Source organism: Girardinichthys multiradiatus, chromosome 3 (assembly GCF_021462225.1).
Source record: "Girardinichthys multiradiatus isolate DD_20200921_A chromosome 3, DD_fGirMul_XY1, whole genome shotgun sequence".
In the NCBI taxonomy this organism is placed as follows: Eukaryota; Metazoa; Chordata; class Actinopteri; order Cyprinodontiformes; family Goodeidae; genus Girardinichthys; species Girardinichthys multiradiatus.
In genome coordinates this window covers 48,783,043-48,801,151 of record NC_061796.1, presented here as the reverse complement: position 1 = coordinate 48,801,151, position 18,109 = coordinate 48,783,043, and the positions used below count along the sequence as shown (strand labels likewise).

At 41.3% G+C, this 18,109-nt stretch overlaps 1 protein-coding gene across 2 annotated transcripts in view; it reads left to right on the top strand.

The window, feature by feature from the left end:
• Positions 1 to 18,109, top strand: part of LOC124865756 (atrial natriuretic peptide receptor 1-like) — an 88,907-nt gene that overhangs the window by 47,743 nt on the left and 23,055 nt on the right. For both annotated transcript variants that reach the window (XM_047361132.1, XM_047361131.1), the window contains exons 6-17: positions 5,723 to 5,817; positions 6,208 to 6,343; positions 7,219 to 7,303; positions 8,844 to 8,961; positions 9,681 to 9,755; positions 9,946 to 10,023; positions 10,245 to 10,349; positions 10,431 to 10,502; positions 10,595 to 10,757; positions 15,841 to 15,996; positions 16,190 to 16,358; positions 17,647 to 17,793. In XM_047361132.1, the coding sequence (XP_047217088.1) occupies positions 5,723 to 5,817; positions 6,208 to 6,343; positions 7,219 to 7,303; positions 8,844 to 8,961; positions 9,681 to 9,755; positions 9,946 to 10,023; positions 10,245 to 10,349; positions 10,431 to 10,502; positions 10,595 to 10,757; positions 15,841 to 15,996; positions 16,190 to 16,358; positions 17,647 to 17,793 (1,399 nt within the window). The remainder of the gene's footprint in view (positions 1 to 5,722; positions 5,818 to 6,207; positions 6,344 to 7,218; positions 7,304 to 8,843; positions 8,962 to 9,680; positions 9,756 to 9,945; positions 10,024 to 10,244; positions 10,350 to 10,430; positions 10,503 to 10,594; positions 10,758 to 15,840; positions 15,997 to 16,189; positions 16,359 to 17,646; positions 17,794 to 18,109) is intronic.

The window sequence follows — 18,109 nt, the reverse complement described above, 5'->3', positions numbered from 1 at the left end:
GTGGAAAACATTCGGAAATAAAATGCATGACTTCTACTCTGCGACTGCAGGGCGAACTGGGAAAGAGGCGTTGGGAGAAATGGTTGGACTTTTTAAATGGTGACAGTGGACCTTGAATATTACCTCTTACTACTGTAAAGCCTGTGATGATGTCAATTTGTTTATGTTTACCATCCATTGACCCCATAATGTTGCTGTTTACTTTTATTTAGTTTTTCAAAACATTCATAAACAAAAAGTAGAAAAAAAAAAGCAAAATTTTTACGTCCACGTAAGAAAAGTTTCATGCAAGCATTTCTTCTCCAACAGTTTAGGAATCATGTTGCTGGGTGGTTAACATTACAGGCTAATATATATTGAAGGCTAAATATAATGCCCAATGATATAGAAAAGATGAATGATGAAGTCAACACCAGTGACTGTCCACTGTCTCTACATGCTCATCCAGGAGGAGTGAATGCTGCAAGTCACTGACTGGATGCAATCTGCTGGGTTTCCTTAGATAGAAAAACTTTTTATCCAATTTGAATAAATAACTGAATCTGACTGAACTGTTCAATGATTACAATTAATTGGAATGTATGAACCTGACTGTTGTGAAGAACCTTGAGACGACATGTGTTGTGAATTGGAGCTATATAAATAAAACTGAATTGAATTGAATTACCTAAAGTCTGCAACTCTGTCTGAAAACAGTCAAATAATGTTTACTGTTTTCTCTCCAGATTCAATCTCTATTGATTTATTTATTTACACATTTTGCAGCAAAATGTCAAGAAAAGTGAGGCTGTAAAAGCATAAATATATCCTGTTTTTTATTTTAATTTTATAAATAAATTTGGCAATGAATGCCCTTTTTTTGGCTTGAGTGTCGTCCTGTGATGAACTGGCGACCTGTCAGGGGTGTACCCCACCTCTCGCCCATAGACTGCTGGAGATAGGCACCAGCTTCCCTGCGACCCACTATGGAATAAGTGGTAGAAAATGACTGACTGACTGAATTTCACAGTGATAGCTGATGAACCAATGACCAACACTGATTGATGATGTCAAGTTCAACAGATTCTCTTTTTCAAAATAAATGAACTATTGATATGAGGAAAAAGACACAACATGTTGAGATGTGGAGGTTTTTACTTTTTTGCCACCAACGAGAACAATTTTGATATAATTTGCCCAGGAATAATTTCTAAAAACCCTCCAAATGTCATGAAAGCAGCCCAGATTTTAACAACCCACCCAAATATGTTTATTTTCAGCACAATGTGTTCAACAGAAGCCCAACTGGGGGGAAACCAGTGCTGTAATTATTTTATTGATTATTTTATTTATTTATGGATGTCTTTTTAATGGCAGGATTGGTCCTCCATATCCCTCTAGAACCAGAGGTCTGACTCAGATCAGCAGCTTCAGAACTCCACCCTTAGAACCACAAAGGATTGTATGGTATGCAGCAACAGAATGGTGTCACAGATTGTCTGCAGAGAACCTTTAGGTCAGCAGATGGACTCCTGCTCCATGCTAACTGTAGGCATGAATTTCTGTGTGTGTTTTAAAGCTGGATGGAGGTCCTGAACATCCTGTAGGTCCTCCACCCTGCTCTGGAGCATGGCTCTTCAGAACACTGCAGAATGATGCAGAATCTTCTAGGAGTGTGAAGGGTCAATATGAGAGCCATGAATGGAACGTGATGTTCTCTGCTGCCTTCCACAGGTTCTCAGATTTGTTGCAGTTGCCAATGCAGGCAGTGAAGCAGCTGGTTGGAACCCTCTCTTTTATTATTCTGCACCATGTGCATCATTCATTTCAGTTTATTTATACGGCGGCAATTCACGACACATGTTCAAAGCACTTTATTAAATTATTTCAATCGAATCAGACAGATTCCATGTCAAGTATATCCATTCCAGTTTGATCCTACAGTCAGATTCAGTTATTTATTCAAATTGGATAAAAAGTTTTTCTATCTAAGGAAACCCAGCAGATTGCATCCAGTCAGTGACTTGCAGCATTCACTCCTCCTGGATGAGCATGTAGAGACAGTGGACAGTCACTGGCGTTGACTTTGCAGCAATCCCTCATACTGAGCATGCATGTAGCGACAGTGGAGAGGAAAAACTCCCTTTTAACAGGAAGAAACCTCCAGCAGAACCAGAACCAGGCTCAGTGTGAGCGGCCATCTGCCACGACCGACTGGAGGTTAGAGAGAACAGAGCAGAGACACAAAGAGAACAAAGAAGCACTGATCCAGGAGTACTTTCTATGGGAAGGAAAGGTAAAAAAAAGTTAATTACAGTAGTAGCTCCTTTAGTGGCTTGTTTTACAGCATAACTCCTGGGCAGGATATATTGAAAAAAGGAAATCCTAGAAACCTGTTTAATATGGGATTTAAATAACATGACCTAGTCAAAGTTAACACCAAGGTTCTTTACTTTTAAGATGATTTATCATTTACATGAACAAACTGGAATCTGTCAGACAGATAAGATTTAAACCAGCCTAGCGCTGTTCCCCTGATCCCTACAGCATATTCCGGCCTTTCTAAGAGAATATTATGGTCGACTGGATCAAATGCAGCACTGAGATCTAACAGAACCAGAACAGACACAAGTCCATTATCTGAGGCCATAAGAATATCATTAGTGACTTTCAGCAGAGCTGTTTCAGTGCTATGATGAGCTCTGAAACCTGACTGAAACTCTTCAAACAGGTCATTGTTGTATAAATGTTCACACATTTGATTAGCAACTATTTTCTCAAGAATTTTAGATAAGAATGGAAGATTGGATATAGGTCTGTAATTTATTAAATCATCTCGATCAAGTGAAGGTTTCTTAAGTAAAGGTTTAATTACAGCTACCTTAAAAGCCTGTGGTTCTGATCCATTTACTAAAGATAGATTAATCATATCTAAAATGGGGCTGGTAATCAGAGGGAACACTTCCTTAAATAATTTGGTTGGGATTGGGTCTAACATACAAGTTGAAGGTTTAGATGAAGCTAATATTTCTGATAACTCAGGAAGCTTCACAGGATCAAAACAGTCCAAACACAAATCAGGTTCTGCAGTTATTTCCAATGTTGTCTCACTTGCTGAAGATGAAGTAATCATCTTCAGGAGTATGTCAAAGATTTTCTTTTTAATAGAATCTATTTTATTTAAGAAGAATCCCATAAAGTCATGTCTGCTAAGAGCTAAGGGAATGGATGGCTCAACAGAGCTATGACTCTGTGTAAGTTTAGCAACTGTACTAAAGAGAAACCTAGGATTATTCTTGTTCTCTTCTATTAATGATGAGAAATAAACTGTTCTAGCTTGGTGAAGTGTCTTTTTATACAACAGTAGGTTATTTTTCCAGATTAAGTAAGAATCCTCTAGGTGTGTAGAGCGCCATTTTCTCTCCAATTTTCTAACATTGTGCTTTAAAGTACGCAGCTCTGAATTAAACCAAGGAGCTAGCCTCCTATTAATAATTACCTTCTTTTTCAAGGGGGCTGCATTGTCTAATGTATCACGCAATGATGAAGAAACACTATGAACAAAAGAATCAATTTATGAAGGGGCAGAAACAAAATTATTGCCCTCCACTGTGCTTTTCAGTGATAATGAGGAAATTAAAAGTGGAACAGATTCTTTAAAGGTTGTTACAGCATCGTCTGATAATGATCTACTGTAATGAAATTTTCTTTCAGGTGTGGAGAACTCGGTTAAATTAAACTCAATGGTTATTAAGAAATGGTCAGACAGGACAGGGTTATGAGAAAACGCAGTTATTTCTTAATACATAAGGCCAGATGTAAGAACAAGAACAAGTATAAAGACAAACGTGGGTAGGTCTGTGGATGTCTTGAGTAAAGCCAGTTGAGTCTAAGATAACATTAAATGCTATATTTAGGCTATGACTTTCAGCGTCTACATGAATGTTAAAATCCCCACTATAATAACTTTATCTGTATTTAACACTAAATCAGATAAAAGGTCTGAAAACTGATCTAAACATTGATTGTTCTGCACCATGTGGATCTTCCTGTATCATCTGGATCGGTCTGAGCCATGGAAGGAATTCCGACCCAAGAGAAACTCAGACTGCTTCCCAACAGGAAAAAAGACCAATTCCGACAAAATCTGCAAGATGAGCCTCGGAGGTTCTGGAGCAAAAACCAAAACTTTGTGATCCCTGTCCTAAAGTAGGAAGAAATGAATGCATCTGGGACATTCAGTCCAAACAGATGTGTTTCCAGAATCCCATGGTTCCAGTTTGATGCTGTCAGCGCTGACTGTCTGGACTCTGCAGAGGGAATGTTGCAGCAGCTCATATTATTGATATGTGATGATCAGATATTCTGCTCTCAAATAAAATCAACATGAACAGTAATCTGCGTCTGAGTCACATGATCCAACCTGCCTACATGTTGTCCTAGCAACCAGCTATCCTGGTTCTGATTTGATCCTGTAATCAGGTGTAATTAATCTGTGACAGCTCCTTTATGTGCCATGCTGCTCCATACTGAGTCATTGATGCGGCAGGAAGCTCTGTCCTATGACATGCTGTTCTGCAGGTTTTGTCTGATCAGTTAAAAAATATCTGCAGGTTATTCTTTGACAGAAAATCAAGTCAGAAAAAACAGCTCTGACGGATCCCACCAGCAGTCAGCTTTCCTAAATAAAAGAAACAGAGGTTTCCACAGAAACCAGGCTCTGAAGAGGTCGCATTAATGAAACCAGATTCCGTCTGCATATCCGATCTGCAGCTCCTGCAGCCATAAAGCGTCAGAGCAGCAAGTCTGTTCTTCAGGGAACATGTATCATCTGAGCGCAGTCCAGAATAGGATCTGAAACAAAGAGAAACTCAACTCAGCTGTGATAATAACAATTAAATATTAAAATAATACAAATAAAGATACTAATAATTTTATTTAAATAATATTAGGTAACCTTTTATATAAAGTCTTTGAAAAATAAATAAGAATTGTGATATTGTTATGAGCAGCACTAAGAGATGGTTATCACTGTTTTTTTTAGAACTTTATTTTTATTTTGTTTTCATGACTCAGACACATGTAACTATAGGTTATGACACATCCATTCAGTAATCTCATGAGTGTGTATACCAAGACACACACATGCGAAAAAGGGGAAACTCAGCCATATTTGACATATTCTTTTTTATCATTTTTGGACAGTAAGCAGACAGGAAATAGTGGAAAGAGTGGGGGAAGCGTGTCCAGAAAACGTCGCTTGGATTCGATCCCGAGACAGCCTGCATCTAGGACCAAGGCCTCAGTACATGGGTCGCACAGTTAAACCCGTATACCACCAGCCCGACATATCACATATTCTGAGACGCTGTTTAATGTGCCGACATGTGAAGCAGCATACAGTTCAGCTGTTTCAGGTTAACATAGCGATTATGGTTCTCCACCTTTAGGTGAACAATTCTTTGGATCCTCAGTGAGCGATTCTCTGCATCTGATAGATGTCTATGCTCAACATTCCTGATTTTATGTGTTTTCTTCAGTCTGACTGATTGGATCAGTTTCATTAAAACCTCAGTCCCAGATCACAGCTGCTGACATCCAGCTCGTATTCAGACCTGTCTGGACCTTCAATCATTTAGTACATGTCATCTTCTTTAAGTAACAGGAATAATTCCAGAATAATGCTCAGGAGCAGGGAATCGGACCTGCTGGTTACTGAATCTGAACTTTTGTCCATCCTCAGGTGTTACGGGTCTGGTTCAGCTGGACGAGAATGGGGACAGAGAGATGGACTTTGCTCTGTGGGACTTGATGGACACCAATAGCAGCATCTACCAGGTAAACTCAGCATGGATAATGGAACCAGAACGGTTCTGGAACTCAGCAGGAACCCAGAAGGAAGCTTATTTAGACTGGAAATCAAGATCTGCTGTTCAGAAAGGAGAGGTTACAGCTAAGCTGACTGAATATCCATCCCTTCATTTTAACTTTGCCTTTCCACTCAAATTCGGTACAGTCCTTTCAGCTGAAACCAGTTTGTTCCTATTTCTTTGGAACAATCCCTGAAAACTCCAAATACAGCTTCGTTACAGAAACTAGGATTTTAGATCCAATAAGAGGATTCCCAGAGTCGACATACGGGGTCCGGTTTTGTTCTCTTCCTAAGGCAGGACTGTCAGCTCCTGTTCCTCTGCAGACTCAAACTGAGCGGTTCCTGTTTCCCTGCAGATGGCTCTGGTCTACAACAGCTCTGAGGAGAAGCTGACAGCGGTTCCTGGAACATCTCTGCACTGGCCCGGTGGAAGCATTCCTCTCGATGTTCCCTTCTGCGGATTAAAGAACGACAACCCAAAGTGCCTCACAAGTCAGTGGATCATCGGCCCAAACATGGGTCCAAACTCAGTCATTCAGAACGTAGACCAGTGTACTGGCAGACAGATCCAGAAGCAAAAAGAACCCAGAATAGCTGCTCATCCAGATCATTAGGAAACTACATGATCCAGATACATATTTATTCATTAAACAGCAGCAAACAGAGTTCCTATCTGGATCTGATTGATCCAACTTCCTTGTTTCTCTAACACAGACTGATCCAGAGATTCTCCTCCAGAACAGCTGCTCTGAAGGAAAATCCCTCATCAAAAGCGATCTGGTTCTGAAGTTCCCCCTGAATTCCTGATCTGACCCATTTAAACCAGGTTAAAGCTGAATCTCAGAGCAGACACTGGCACATTTTACTTCTGTTTGGGATAAATTATTTTTAAACAGGATCAGGTGTGGTGGAGCAGAGAGACATAGAGGAAACAAACTGCAGTGGACCAGAACCATCTCCTCTGTCTCAAAGAAGAAACGGGTCAGAAGTGGTAGTTCATTATCCTTATTGGAGATCAGCAGCAGAGTGAATATTGGTACCAAAACCAGAATCAGTCTCTGGTCCAACAGAACTTCCTCCTGAGCTCAGTCTCTGGTCCAAGCAGAGTGTGTTGATGTATTTCTCCAGTCACTAATGAAATAAAAGAGGAATGAACCATCTGATGGTTCTGATTGTTCTTATCCAAATAGAAATCCAATCATTGGTTTCTAATGAGCACAGAGGACATAGTTACCTATGGCTGTGATGGTTCTGACTTAATGTAATGTTCTGATATATTTGGACTTGTTTGTATCAGCATTATGACAGTAGGTTCTGGGATCAGAACGGACTACCTGAACTTCCTAATGGGAATGTGTCTCCCACAGAAACCATCACCATCCATCAGATGGTATCCATCGTGATCTTCTTCATCCTCACCATGACACTGACTGTTGCCATCTTCATCTACAGGTAAGAGCCGTCGCAAGGTCATGTGACCTCCATTATTCATCAGAAACTGAACCATGACCCGGTTAAAACTGGTTTATACTGGTTTGAGAGTGGACTTTTTAATAACTGTTCCCTGGATTTGGACCTTCTGAGTTGTGATTCTGGATCCACTTGACTCAGAAACTTGTCCTTGGTTCTGGATCAGATTTAACTGTGGTTTGAGGTTTTACTTTTGACTGGATTTTAAATGACCCAGTCAGAGCAATCTTGTTAGGAGGAGGGTTCTTGGTTTGCACTGGTTTCATGTTTGCAATGAGCCTGGGCTCTGTTTTGGATGGGTTTGGTTCTAACTGATAGTGTTTCCAGTCTGATCTACCATGGTCAGACTGGTGTGTCAGAGGTTGTGAGTTTTTGGTTGTTGGTCATTTTGACTGACGGGGTCAAAACAATCCGGTCATAATCCGTTTGTCACTTTATTTTTTTAAACGATAATAATTAAACAGTCAGTCAGTCATTTTCTATCACTTATTCCATAGTGGGTCACAGGGGAGCTGGTGTCTATCTCCAGCAGTCTATGGGCAAGAGGCTGGGTTCACCCTGGACAGGTCACCAGTCCATCACAGGGCAACACACAAACAACCATGCACACACTCATTCATACACCTAAGGGCAATTTAGAGTGACCAATTAACCTAACAGTCGTGTCTTTGGACTGTGGGAGGAAGCCGGAGTACCCGGTGAGAACCCACGCATGCACGGGGAGAACATGCAAACTCTTTTCATTCATTTTAATTAATATTCAGTCAGCAACACAAGCCCAACAGAGAGTCCACATCAACCAGATGAATGCATTTAACTTTTTCTCTGCAGTGCCAAAAGCACTGACTGTGGTCCCAGTAACTACATAAAAACAATGTAATTAAACAGTTGTTCTAATAAATATGACCAGATCACCTGCTGCCACACTAGAGACCAGAATAACAAGCTCCACTTCAGTCAAAGTTTTAAAATCAGGGAACATTTCTCCTGAATGAGGGATTTCCTGATCCGGCACTCGCTTCAGCGGGAGTAAACGACTGATTAATATGCTAACTCGCCACCAAGTTGTCAGGGGTGTGAATTACAATCTGTCAAAATGACTGGTGGCCTTTAGATTTTTCTGTCACTGTTTTAAAAAATGGTCAAAAACGAAAAATATACAGTTAACGCGACCCCTGGGTTAGTGCTCCTTGTTCTCCTGGTTGAAGAACTCTTCTGGGATTCTGTTTGGGAAATCAGACTAGTTTTCCTCCTACAGAACCTGTTTGATTTGACCTGAAGGTTCCTTTAATGTCTGACTCCATCACAGAAAACCTCAGACTGTGGCAGATCGTGGGTTTCATTCATGAAAGGAGCAGAAGTTTCTTGTGAACATCTGATGGACCTGACATCAGGTTCTGATTCAGGGATAAGCCAACAAAACAAAACTCTGTCTGACCCAGCAGACTGAACCTGAACCCGTCCAAAGTGCTATTAACTGGATCTGTGGGTTAATATCAGAGCCTGCTGTTCTCTGCTGCAGGAGGATGAAGCTGGAGAAGGAGCTGGTGGCTCAGCTTTGGAGGATCTCCTGGGACGACATCCATATGAGCAACCTGGATAAGGTTCTGCGGAGTGGCAGCAGGATCACTCTGTCACTGGTGAGCGCACACACTCAAAACACCAACATCTCTCTCAAACACACAGATGTTTGTATATCTATTGTTGTGAGGACGTTGCATTGACCTCTGTTCATTTTCTATCGCTTTCTATGCCATATCCCTGAACCTTACCCTAAACCTGAGGTCACAGGTACATACCTAACCCCAAATTTAACCTAAATTCAATTTACACCATAGCCCTAAACCTAAGCATTAGCCCAATTAGCGTGAGGACCTGGCCAGATGTTGGTCTACTGTCAAGTTTTGGTCCTCATAATGATGGCTATACAAGCACACACACACACACTCTCCACTGTAGGTACCAGTCAGAACGAATATGTAGAACAACAAGCAAAAGACGGAGGAGATGTTTGGCAGAGGGAAGATCCGACTGACTGGGAACACCTCAGGAACATCCTCCCAATTTTCCATGAGGCCAGCTGGTCACATTGTGCAGGTACCTACTACATGCTGGGTAATTCCATGATCCACGTGAGCAGCTGAATTCCTGAAGCTCTTAGTTCTGAGAAAAGCAGAAACTAGAACCAAAGACTGAGACAGACCGAGATTTGAAACAAAACCTTACAGATCTCTCCAGAACCCAACAATAAGTTCTGGTTTTCATTATGTTACCTGTTTGAGGAACATGCAGCTCAGGGAGTTCCTCATCATTCCATAATCATGCTAACATGAAGCTCTGTGATCTGTTTGGTCCTCAGAGAGGCTCCAACTATGGGTCCCTGATGACCGGAGATGGAAACCTGCAGATCTTTGCAAAGACCGGTTACTACAAGGTGAGTTTTTTTCTACAGTGAGGATGAGGAGTCGGACCAGGGTGACGAACATGAAATCATCTTCTATGTTCTCATAGTCTCTGAGGTTAATTAAAGGTGCATTTCAGATGTTTTATTATCAGCTAAGGTTAGTTCATGTCTACGATCATCTTCAGCATTCCCTCAGAGATCTGTCTGTTCTACCTTCCAGGGGAACATCGTGGCCATAAAATACTCAAACCGGAAGCGGATCGAGTTGAACAGAAAGGTCCTGTTTGAACTCAAACATGTGAGTGAATTGGTTTCCATCCGCCATAAATTAGGTCTGAGCTGTAAGTTCACTGTAAGGCTGAAGATCTTCCTAGATCTAAACATTGGGAAGACGAACCTACACAACAGAAAGTCACGTTTTAAGTCATGTTCTGGTTCTGTTGGACCAGCTCAGAGAACCTAGACCTCCGGCTCCTGAATGTTCTAGAGCATGTTCAAATAAAATGTGTTTTTGTTCAGATGAGAGACGTTCAGAATGAACACCTGACTAGGTTCATTGGAGCATGCATCGACCCGCCAAACATCTGCATCATCACAGAGTACTGTCCCCGAGGCAGCCTGCAGGTACAGCACACCTGTCTGTCAACATGTCCATTTACCTGTCTTCCTTTCCTGACTTCTCTCTTCCCATCTCTATGTCTTCAGGACATCCTGGAGAACGACAGCATCTCTCTGGACTGGATGTTTAAGTATTCCCTCCTCAACGACATTGTGAAGGTAAGCTTCTTCTTCCTCTGCACCATTCTGTCTCCTGTCTCCAGCTACCATTAGGACAGACAGTCAGTGCCTGTCCTTCTCCATGTCCTCAGGGCATGGTGTTCCTTCACAACAGCGTCATCTTCTCTCACGGGAAACTCAAATCGTCCAACTGTGTCGTCGACAACCGCTTTGTCCTTAAGATCACCGACTACGGACTGTCCAGCTTTAGATCGGATCTTGACTCAGGAAGTGACGCTCATGCCTACTATGCCCGTAAGTCTTCTATATTCTTCACCAGCTCTGTCTAGAAGCTACACCTGGCCTGGCTCTATGTTTAGCTGTGGCACCTTCCTGGAGGGGGGCATCGTCCAAGCTGCTGCTGGCAACAACTTAATGCTCACCTTCTACAGATGATCCACATGGCCCTGTCTTTCAGTGTTTAACCCTTTCTCTCTCCTAGACATGGCTACTGACTGAGCTTTTACTGTGACTAACTCTATGTGCTCTCTTTCTATGGAGGACCGATCCTGACAAAATTAAAAATAAAAGCAGAAATATATATATTTTGTTTTTCCTTTTCCTTACACATGCCTTTGTTCTTTTGACATTTCCTCGTCTCTCTTTTTCCTTTACCGTATGCATTTCTGCTTCATTATGCAAATGAGGAGGGCTGCCTTCTTCTCTCCAGCTCCTCTCCTATTGGTCAATATACAGGAAGGAGGAGGATCCATGTGCAGGCTGAGGGTGTGTCCCAAATCAGGGGCTGGATCCTTCCAAGTCCGTACTTGTGGGGCGATTACGTCACAGCGCGGCGCAGAAGGTCTGTCAGATGCTGCCGACAAATGTGTCCTTCTTTTGCCCGATTTGAAGGATGAGTTGTGAGTATCCTTCGCGGTCCATCTTTTCCCATGATTCATTGCGGGTCGAAGCGGTTTGGTCAAGCAGGGGAAGCCATGGCGGACCATAGCAACAAAAGCTGTGAGTAAACTGTGAAAAATGACACTTTCTGTGACACAAATGAACTTTTACAATGTTTTTAGTGCGGGAATATAACTATGTAGACGTGAAAAATCTGCTTGATTTATCTAGACATCGCTTAATTTCAAACGTGCTCCGACGTGTTCGGAGTTTTCCACTCCCACCGTAGTAACCGGTTTGCCTCGCCAGTCCTACCGGCGGTGGAGCGAGCTGGACCCGGTAGAGATCTGACCGGACTATCGGTACTGAGCTCCTGCTGCCAGTCATCACAGTGAACGTTAAACTCAAGTGATTTCTAACAGTTTATGTTAGTATTAATTTAATATATTGTGTCATTTGTTCATGGAAGTCGATTTGACATTACAGGTGATATTAAAGTTAACCTGAATAAATGGATGATTTTATGTAATCTTACTGTATCGCTGGAGAGTGTGATTGAGAATAAATAAGCTTTTAAATATTCATTTTTGATGAAGAAATGTGCTATATGTTTTAAAAGTATATTTATAATTCAGCTATCATTATAATTCATGATTTCAGGTACAGCTGAAGAGAAATACACTTTCAAATGTAAGTAAATCTCAGTAAAGAAGTTAAAAGTTTGAAAAAGCTTGTTTTAGACATTTGCATAGAAATATTTTAATATGTTCTGAAAATTAAGACAAATGTAAAATTAAAAAAGACTTTTTTTTACTCTGATATTAAGCAAGATGGTTTTTTTTTGTTGTTTTTATTGTTTAGGTACAAAGCAGCAGACGGGTCAGTTTATTAAGCTCAGGGATCAGAACCACCACCTTTTTACTGGAGCTAAAAACTCAGCCACCGTGGCTTGGAGGTACAATAACTACATTCTTTACAGTCAGTTTCTGTCCAGTTTTAATAACTTCTATCTTTCTAACTTTCATAAATATCTATCCAGTGATTAACATACTTCTTTTGGTTTAGGACAGTGAAAAGCCCACTGCTGCTACTTGGACCTGGTTTGTCTTTATGGATGAGATGTTGGGACAGAGGTCTTCCACAACACCTCCTGTCCTGATTGCCTCCATCCCTGAGGACACTCCAGGGCCAAGCGGAGCGGTGGACAACCAGATGGAGAAGGAAGACTGAACCAGCAGGAAGGGGTCAGAAAAGAAAGAGAGACAGAGATGATGGAGTTGATCAGGGAGGACATGAGGCTACAGAGAATGGACAGACTGTTTTCCATCTTAGAAAGAATGGTACTGAAATAAGGTGCTTTATAAGAAATATTAAGTTTTGTTCAGATTGTTTCTTAGTTTTAAGCTGTTCTAATGAATGTATTAATAGTTTTTGTCACTAATGTATTTTATTTCCATTTGATCTAACAATACATCAACTTCATTTAAAGTTATAAACAGAATTTATTATGAAAAATACAAATAACATTTTAAACAGAATGTGGGAAGAAAACATTCAAACAGATCAAGATTATAAGACAAAAGGTATAAAATAAAACTATGTACAAATATTTATAATGGAGACAGCAGGATCAACCTGAGTGACCAGGAACTGTTTGAATGTTGTTTTTTTTCCACATTCTGTTTAAAATGTTATTTGTAATTTTCAAAATAAACTGTGTTTATAACTTTAAATGAAGTTGATGTATTGTTGGATCAAATGGAAATAAAATACATTAGTGACAAAAACAATATTGAAATTTATTAGAACACCTTAACATTTTAAGAAACAATCTGAACAAAACTTAATATTATTTCTTTATATAGCACCTTATTTCAGTACCATTCTTTCTAAGATGGAAAACAGTCTGTCCATTCTCTGTGTCCTCATGTCCTCCCTGATCAACTCCATCATCTCTGTCCCTCTTTCTTTTCTGACCCCTTCCTGCTGGCTCACTGTCTTCCTTCTCCATCTGGTTGACCACCGCTCCACTTGGCCCTGGAGGGTCCTCAGGGATGGAGGCAATCAGGACAGGATGTGTTGTAGAAGACCTCTGTCCCAACATCTCATCCATAAAGACAAACCAGGTCCAAGTAGCAGCAGTGGGCTTTTCACTGACTCCCTCTCCTGACCCTGGATACTTACAATCCTAAAGTTAGATGGAATAAAAGAAGAGTTGACTAAACGGAGAAACCAACAAGACTTTTAGAAATATTTTTTTATTTGTGTGTGACATGAGAACCTTCTGAACAAACTTTATATTTCTTTTTCATATTGTCCCACTTTTTATTTGGCCTGCAAGGGGCTGACCTTCCCCTGTTGGTCCATCTTCTCCAGAACTGTCCTAAACTGAAAGAAGTATGTTAATCACTGGATGGATATTTATGAAAGTTAGAAAGATAGAAGTTATTAAAACTGGACAGAAACTGACTGTAAAGAATGTAGTTATTGTACCTCCAAGCCACGATGGCTGAGTTTTTAGCTCCAGTAAAAAGGTGGTGGTTCTCAGCCCTGAGCTTCATAAACTGACCCGTCTGCTGCTTTGTACCTAAACAATAAAATCAACAAAAAAAAACATCTTGCTTAATATCAGTGTAAAAAAAGTCTTTTTTAATTTTACATTTGTCTTAATTTTCAGAACATATTAAAATATTTCTATGCAAATGTCTAAAACAAGCTCTTTCAAACTTTTCACTTCTTTACTGAGATTTGCTTGCATTTGAAAGTGTATTTCTCTTCAGCTGTACCTGAAATCATGAATTATAATGCTAGCTGAATTATAAATATACTTTTAAAAACACATATAGCACATTTCTTCATCAAAAATGAATATTTAAAAGCTTATTTATTCTCAATCACACTCTCCAGTGATACGGTAAGATTACATAAAATCATCCATTTATTCAGGTTAACTTTAATATCACCTGTAATGTCAAATCGACTTCCATGAACAAATGACACAATATATTAAATTAATACTAACATAAACTGTTAGAAATCACTTGAGTTTAACGTTCACTGTGATGACTGGCAGCAGGAGCTCAGTACCGATAGTCCGGTCAGATCTCTACCGGGTCCAGCTCGCTCCACCGCCGGTAGGACTGGCGAGGCAAACCGGTTACTACGGTGGGAGCGGAAAACTCCGAACACGTCGGAGCACATTTGAAATTAAGCGATGTCTTGATAAATCAAGCAGATTTTTCACGTCTACATAGTTATATTCCCGCACTAAAAACATTGTAAAAGTTCATTTGTGTCACAGAAAGTGACACTTTTGCCACTTTTTGCCACTGTGGTCCGCCATGGCTGCCCCTGTTTGACCGAACTGCTTCGACCCGCAATGAATCATGGGAAAAGATGGACCGCGAAGGATACTCACAAGTCATTCTTCAAATTGGGCAAAAGAAGGACACATTTGTCGGCAGCATCTGACAGACCTTCTGCGCCGCGCTGTGATGTAATCAGCCCACAAGTACAGACTTGGAAGGATCCAGCCCCTGAATTGGGACACACCCTCGGCCTGCACATGGATCCTCCTCCTTCCTGTATATTGACCAATAGGAGAGGAGCTGGAGAGAAGAAGGCAGCCCTCCTCATTTGCATAATGAAGCAGAAATGCATACGGTAAAGGAAAAAGAGAGATGAGGAAATGTCAAAAGAACAAAGGCATGTGTAAGGAAAAGGGAAAACAATATATATATATTTCTGCTTTTATTTTTAATTTTGTCAGGATCGGTCCTCCATATCTTTCATCCTCTAGACTTGAAAACTGGCTCAGAGTTTATCTGTTCTTTCTTTCTAGATGAAACGACTAAAGGAGCTACATCCATTAACATTTACTTTTCCTTCCCATAGAAAGTACTCCTGGATCAGTGCTTCTTTGTTCTCTTTGTGTCTCTGCTCTGTTCTCTCAAACCTCCAGTGGGTCGTGGCAGATGGCCGCTCACACTGAGCCTGGTTCTGGTTCTGCTGGAGGTTTCTTCCTGTTAAAAGGGAGTTTTTCCTCTCCACTGTCGCTACATGCATGCTCAGTATGAGGGATTGCTGCAAAGTCAACACCAGTGACTGTCCACTGTCTCTACATGCTCATCCAGGAGGAGTGAATGCTGCAAGTCACTGACTGGATGCAATCTGCTGGGTTTCCTTAGATAGAAAAACTTTTTATCCAATTTGAATAAATAACTGAATCTGACTGTTTGATAGTTAGGATTAATGGGAATTAATGAACCTGACTTGAAATCTGGATTGATTGACTTTGTAAAGAGTTTTGAGATGACATGTGTTGTAAATTGGTTCTATATAAATAAAACTGGATTGAAATTAATTGAATTCACCATCAGGACTGACAACTGCAGGAAGAACACAGCGCCAACCTTGTCAAAATCAAGCTGAAAACTGTTCTGTAAACGAAAGTGGAGAGTTAAAGCAGCCAACTTGGTTTTCAATTGATTTTCCGCAGAAAAGTTGTGGATGGCTCCAGAGCTGCACCGAATGGAGTCTTGTCCTCCTCAGGGAACCCAAAAAGGAGATGTCTACAGCTTTGGGATCATCCTTCAGGAGGTTGCACTGCGTAGAGGAGCCTTCTACCTGGAGGGCGAGCTACTTAGCCCGAAAGGTAAACCAGAGAAGGTCCAGTTCAGGTCTCTTTTGGGTTCAGTTCTGGTTCTGTTAGAACAGGACTGCAGACCAACAAAACCCAACATGGGCCAGGTTTTCTGTGTCTGCTGCAGAGACAAATCCACTTACAGTATTATTCCCCTATTCCTGCCTCCTGCTTTTAGTTTCTGAGTGTCCTGGTGTCTCTGCAGAGATCGTGGACCGGGTGATTCTGGGTGAGTGGCCCTGCCTTAGGCCCACCATCGACCCACAGAGTCATAGCCCCGAGCTGGGTCAGCTGATGCAGCGCTGCTGGGCCGAGGAGCCAACAGAGAGACCCGACTTCAACCACATTCGCCTGCTGCTGCGCAAACACAACAAGTAAGAGCTGTCGTCCCAAGGCACTTCACAGAACAAGTCCAATTAATTCCAATCCTCCAGACAGATTTCAAGTCCAGTTTGATCCTAGTTATCAAACAGTTCAGTCAGATTCAGTTTTTTATTCAAATTAGATAAAATGTTTTTCTATCTAAGGAAACCCAGCAGATTGCATCCAGTCAGTGACTTGCAGCATTCACTCCTCCTGGATGAGCATGTAGAGACAGTGGACAGTCACTGGTGTTGACTTTGCAGCAATCCCTCATACTGAGCATGCATGTAGCGACAGTGGAGAGGAAAAACTCCCTTTTAACAGGAAGAAACCTCCAGCAGAACCAGAACCAGGCTCCGTGTGAGCGGCCATCTTCCGGGAATGACTGGGGTTAAAGAAGACGGAGATCTTATAAAGCCCTAATGTGGGATTTTAAAAGAAGCAACTACCATATGCTTCTCTGTTAGAGGTTTAATGATGAAACCTAGTTTTCACAAAACGAAGGGAGAAGTAAGCTGTGGAGAGGAAACACAGGGTCAGAGGTCAGTCCCCTGTCTGCTGTGCCAAAACTCTCAAGTCCAAAGTTTGGGGATGAGTCCCGATCCAGTGTTGCAAATGTGCTTTTGTCCCTCCTGCAACAGTTGAGAGTGAGTCTACAGGTGTGAGAGGCCATCTGGTTGGGGGCATCGTGGACTGTCCAAGAGGTGGAGGAGCCTCCTGCAACCTTCCTCCCGCGTGTAATGGAAGTGAGACACAGCCAAGAGAAGATGAAGGGAAGTCCATATGAGGCCAGCAGCAACTCCCTCCTCCCTTACAGAGACAGCTCTCCTTACATGTTAATCATGCTCATCTGTTCATGGAAAACCTCAGAGCACTGCTGTTAGAAGGAGCTTTTTGGGCAGGTTTTAATATTTTAAATCCTGTGTTCTGATCCCTGGTCTTTCACCTGTTTGCTTTATTTTAAAATAAACAATTCTTATTTAACACATTTCTTCTTATATTTACAAAACCTTGCCTGTGGGATATTTCTTTTTATTAGTTTAACTTTCTCCCAGAGTCAAACCATAGGTCTCCATTGGGGACCCCGTTGGGGACCTATGGTGGGGCTGTCTGTAAGGACCTCAGAGTGAATAGAGGAGACAGCCCGAGAATCTGGGATTAAAAGTGGAACAGATTCTTTAAAGGTTGTTACAGCATCATCTGAGTGTAGAGCAGAAGTCAAACTTGTTGGATGTTTTTCAGTTCAGTTTGAAGCATGTCTGTAGAATTCATAAACATGGTATCCACTATTTTTTCCAGAGAGTCCAGGAACAACATTCTGGACAATCTGCTGTCTCGTATGGAGCAGTACGCCAACAACCTGGAGGAACTGGTGGAAGAACGAACACAGGCTTACCATGAGGAGAAACGCAAGGCTGAGGCGCTGCTCTACCAGATACTACCACAGTTAGTACTACAGTTTTACTAAACTCTACCAGATACTACCACAGTTAGTACTACAGTTTTACTAAACTCTACCAGATACTACCACAGTGTGAGGAGTAAAGGCATATAGGAAACAGGTATTTTACCCAACAAAATTCAAAAAATGACAAAGTTAAAAAATATAGTTGATAGAGCCCATAAAAGAGGTTAACCAAATATAACTCTACTCAAAATGGGAACTTACAGACTATTAACTGAGGAAACCATGTATACACACCATAACTCAAAACTGACCTAACACAAAGACACAGAAGGTTAACCTAAGTCACCTAAGTGA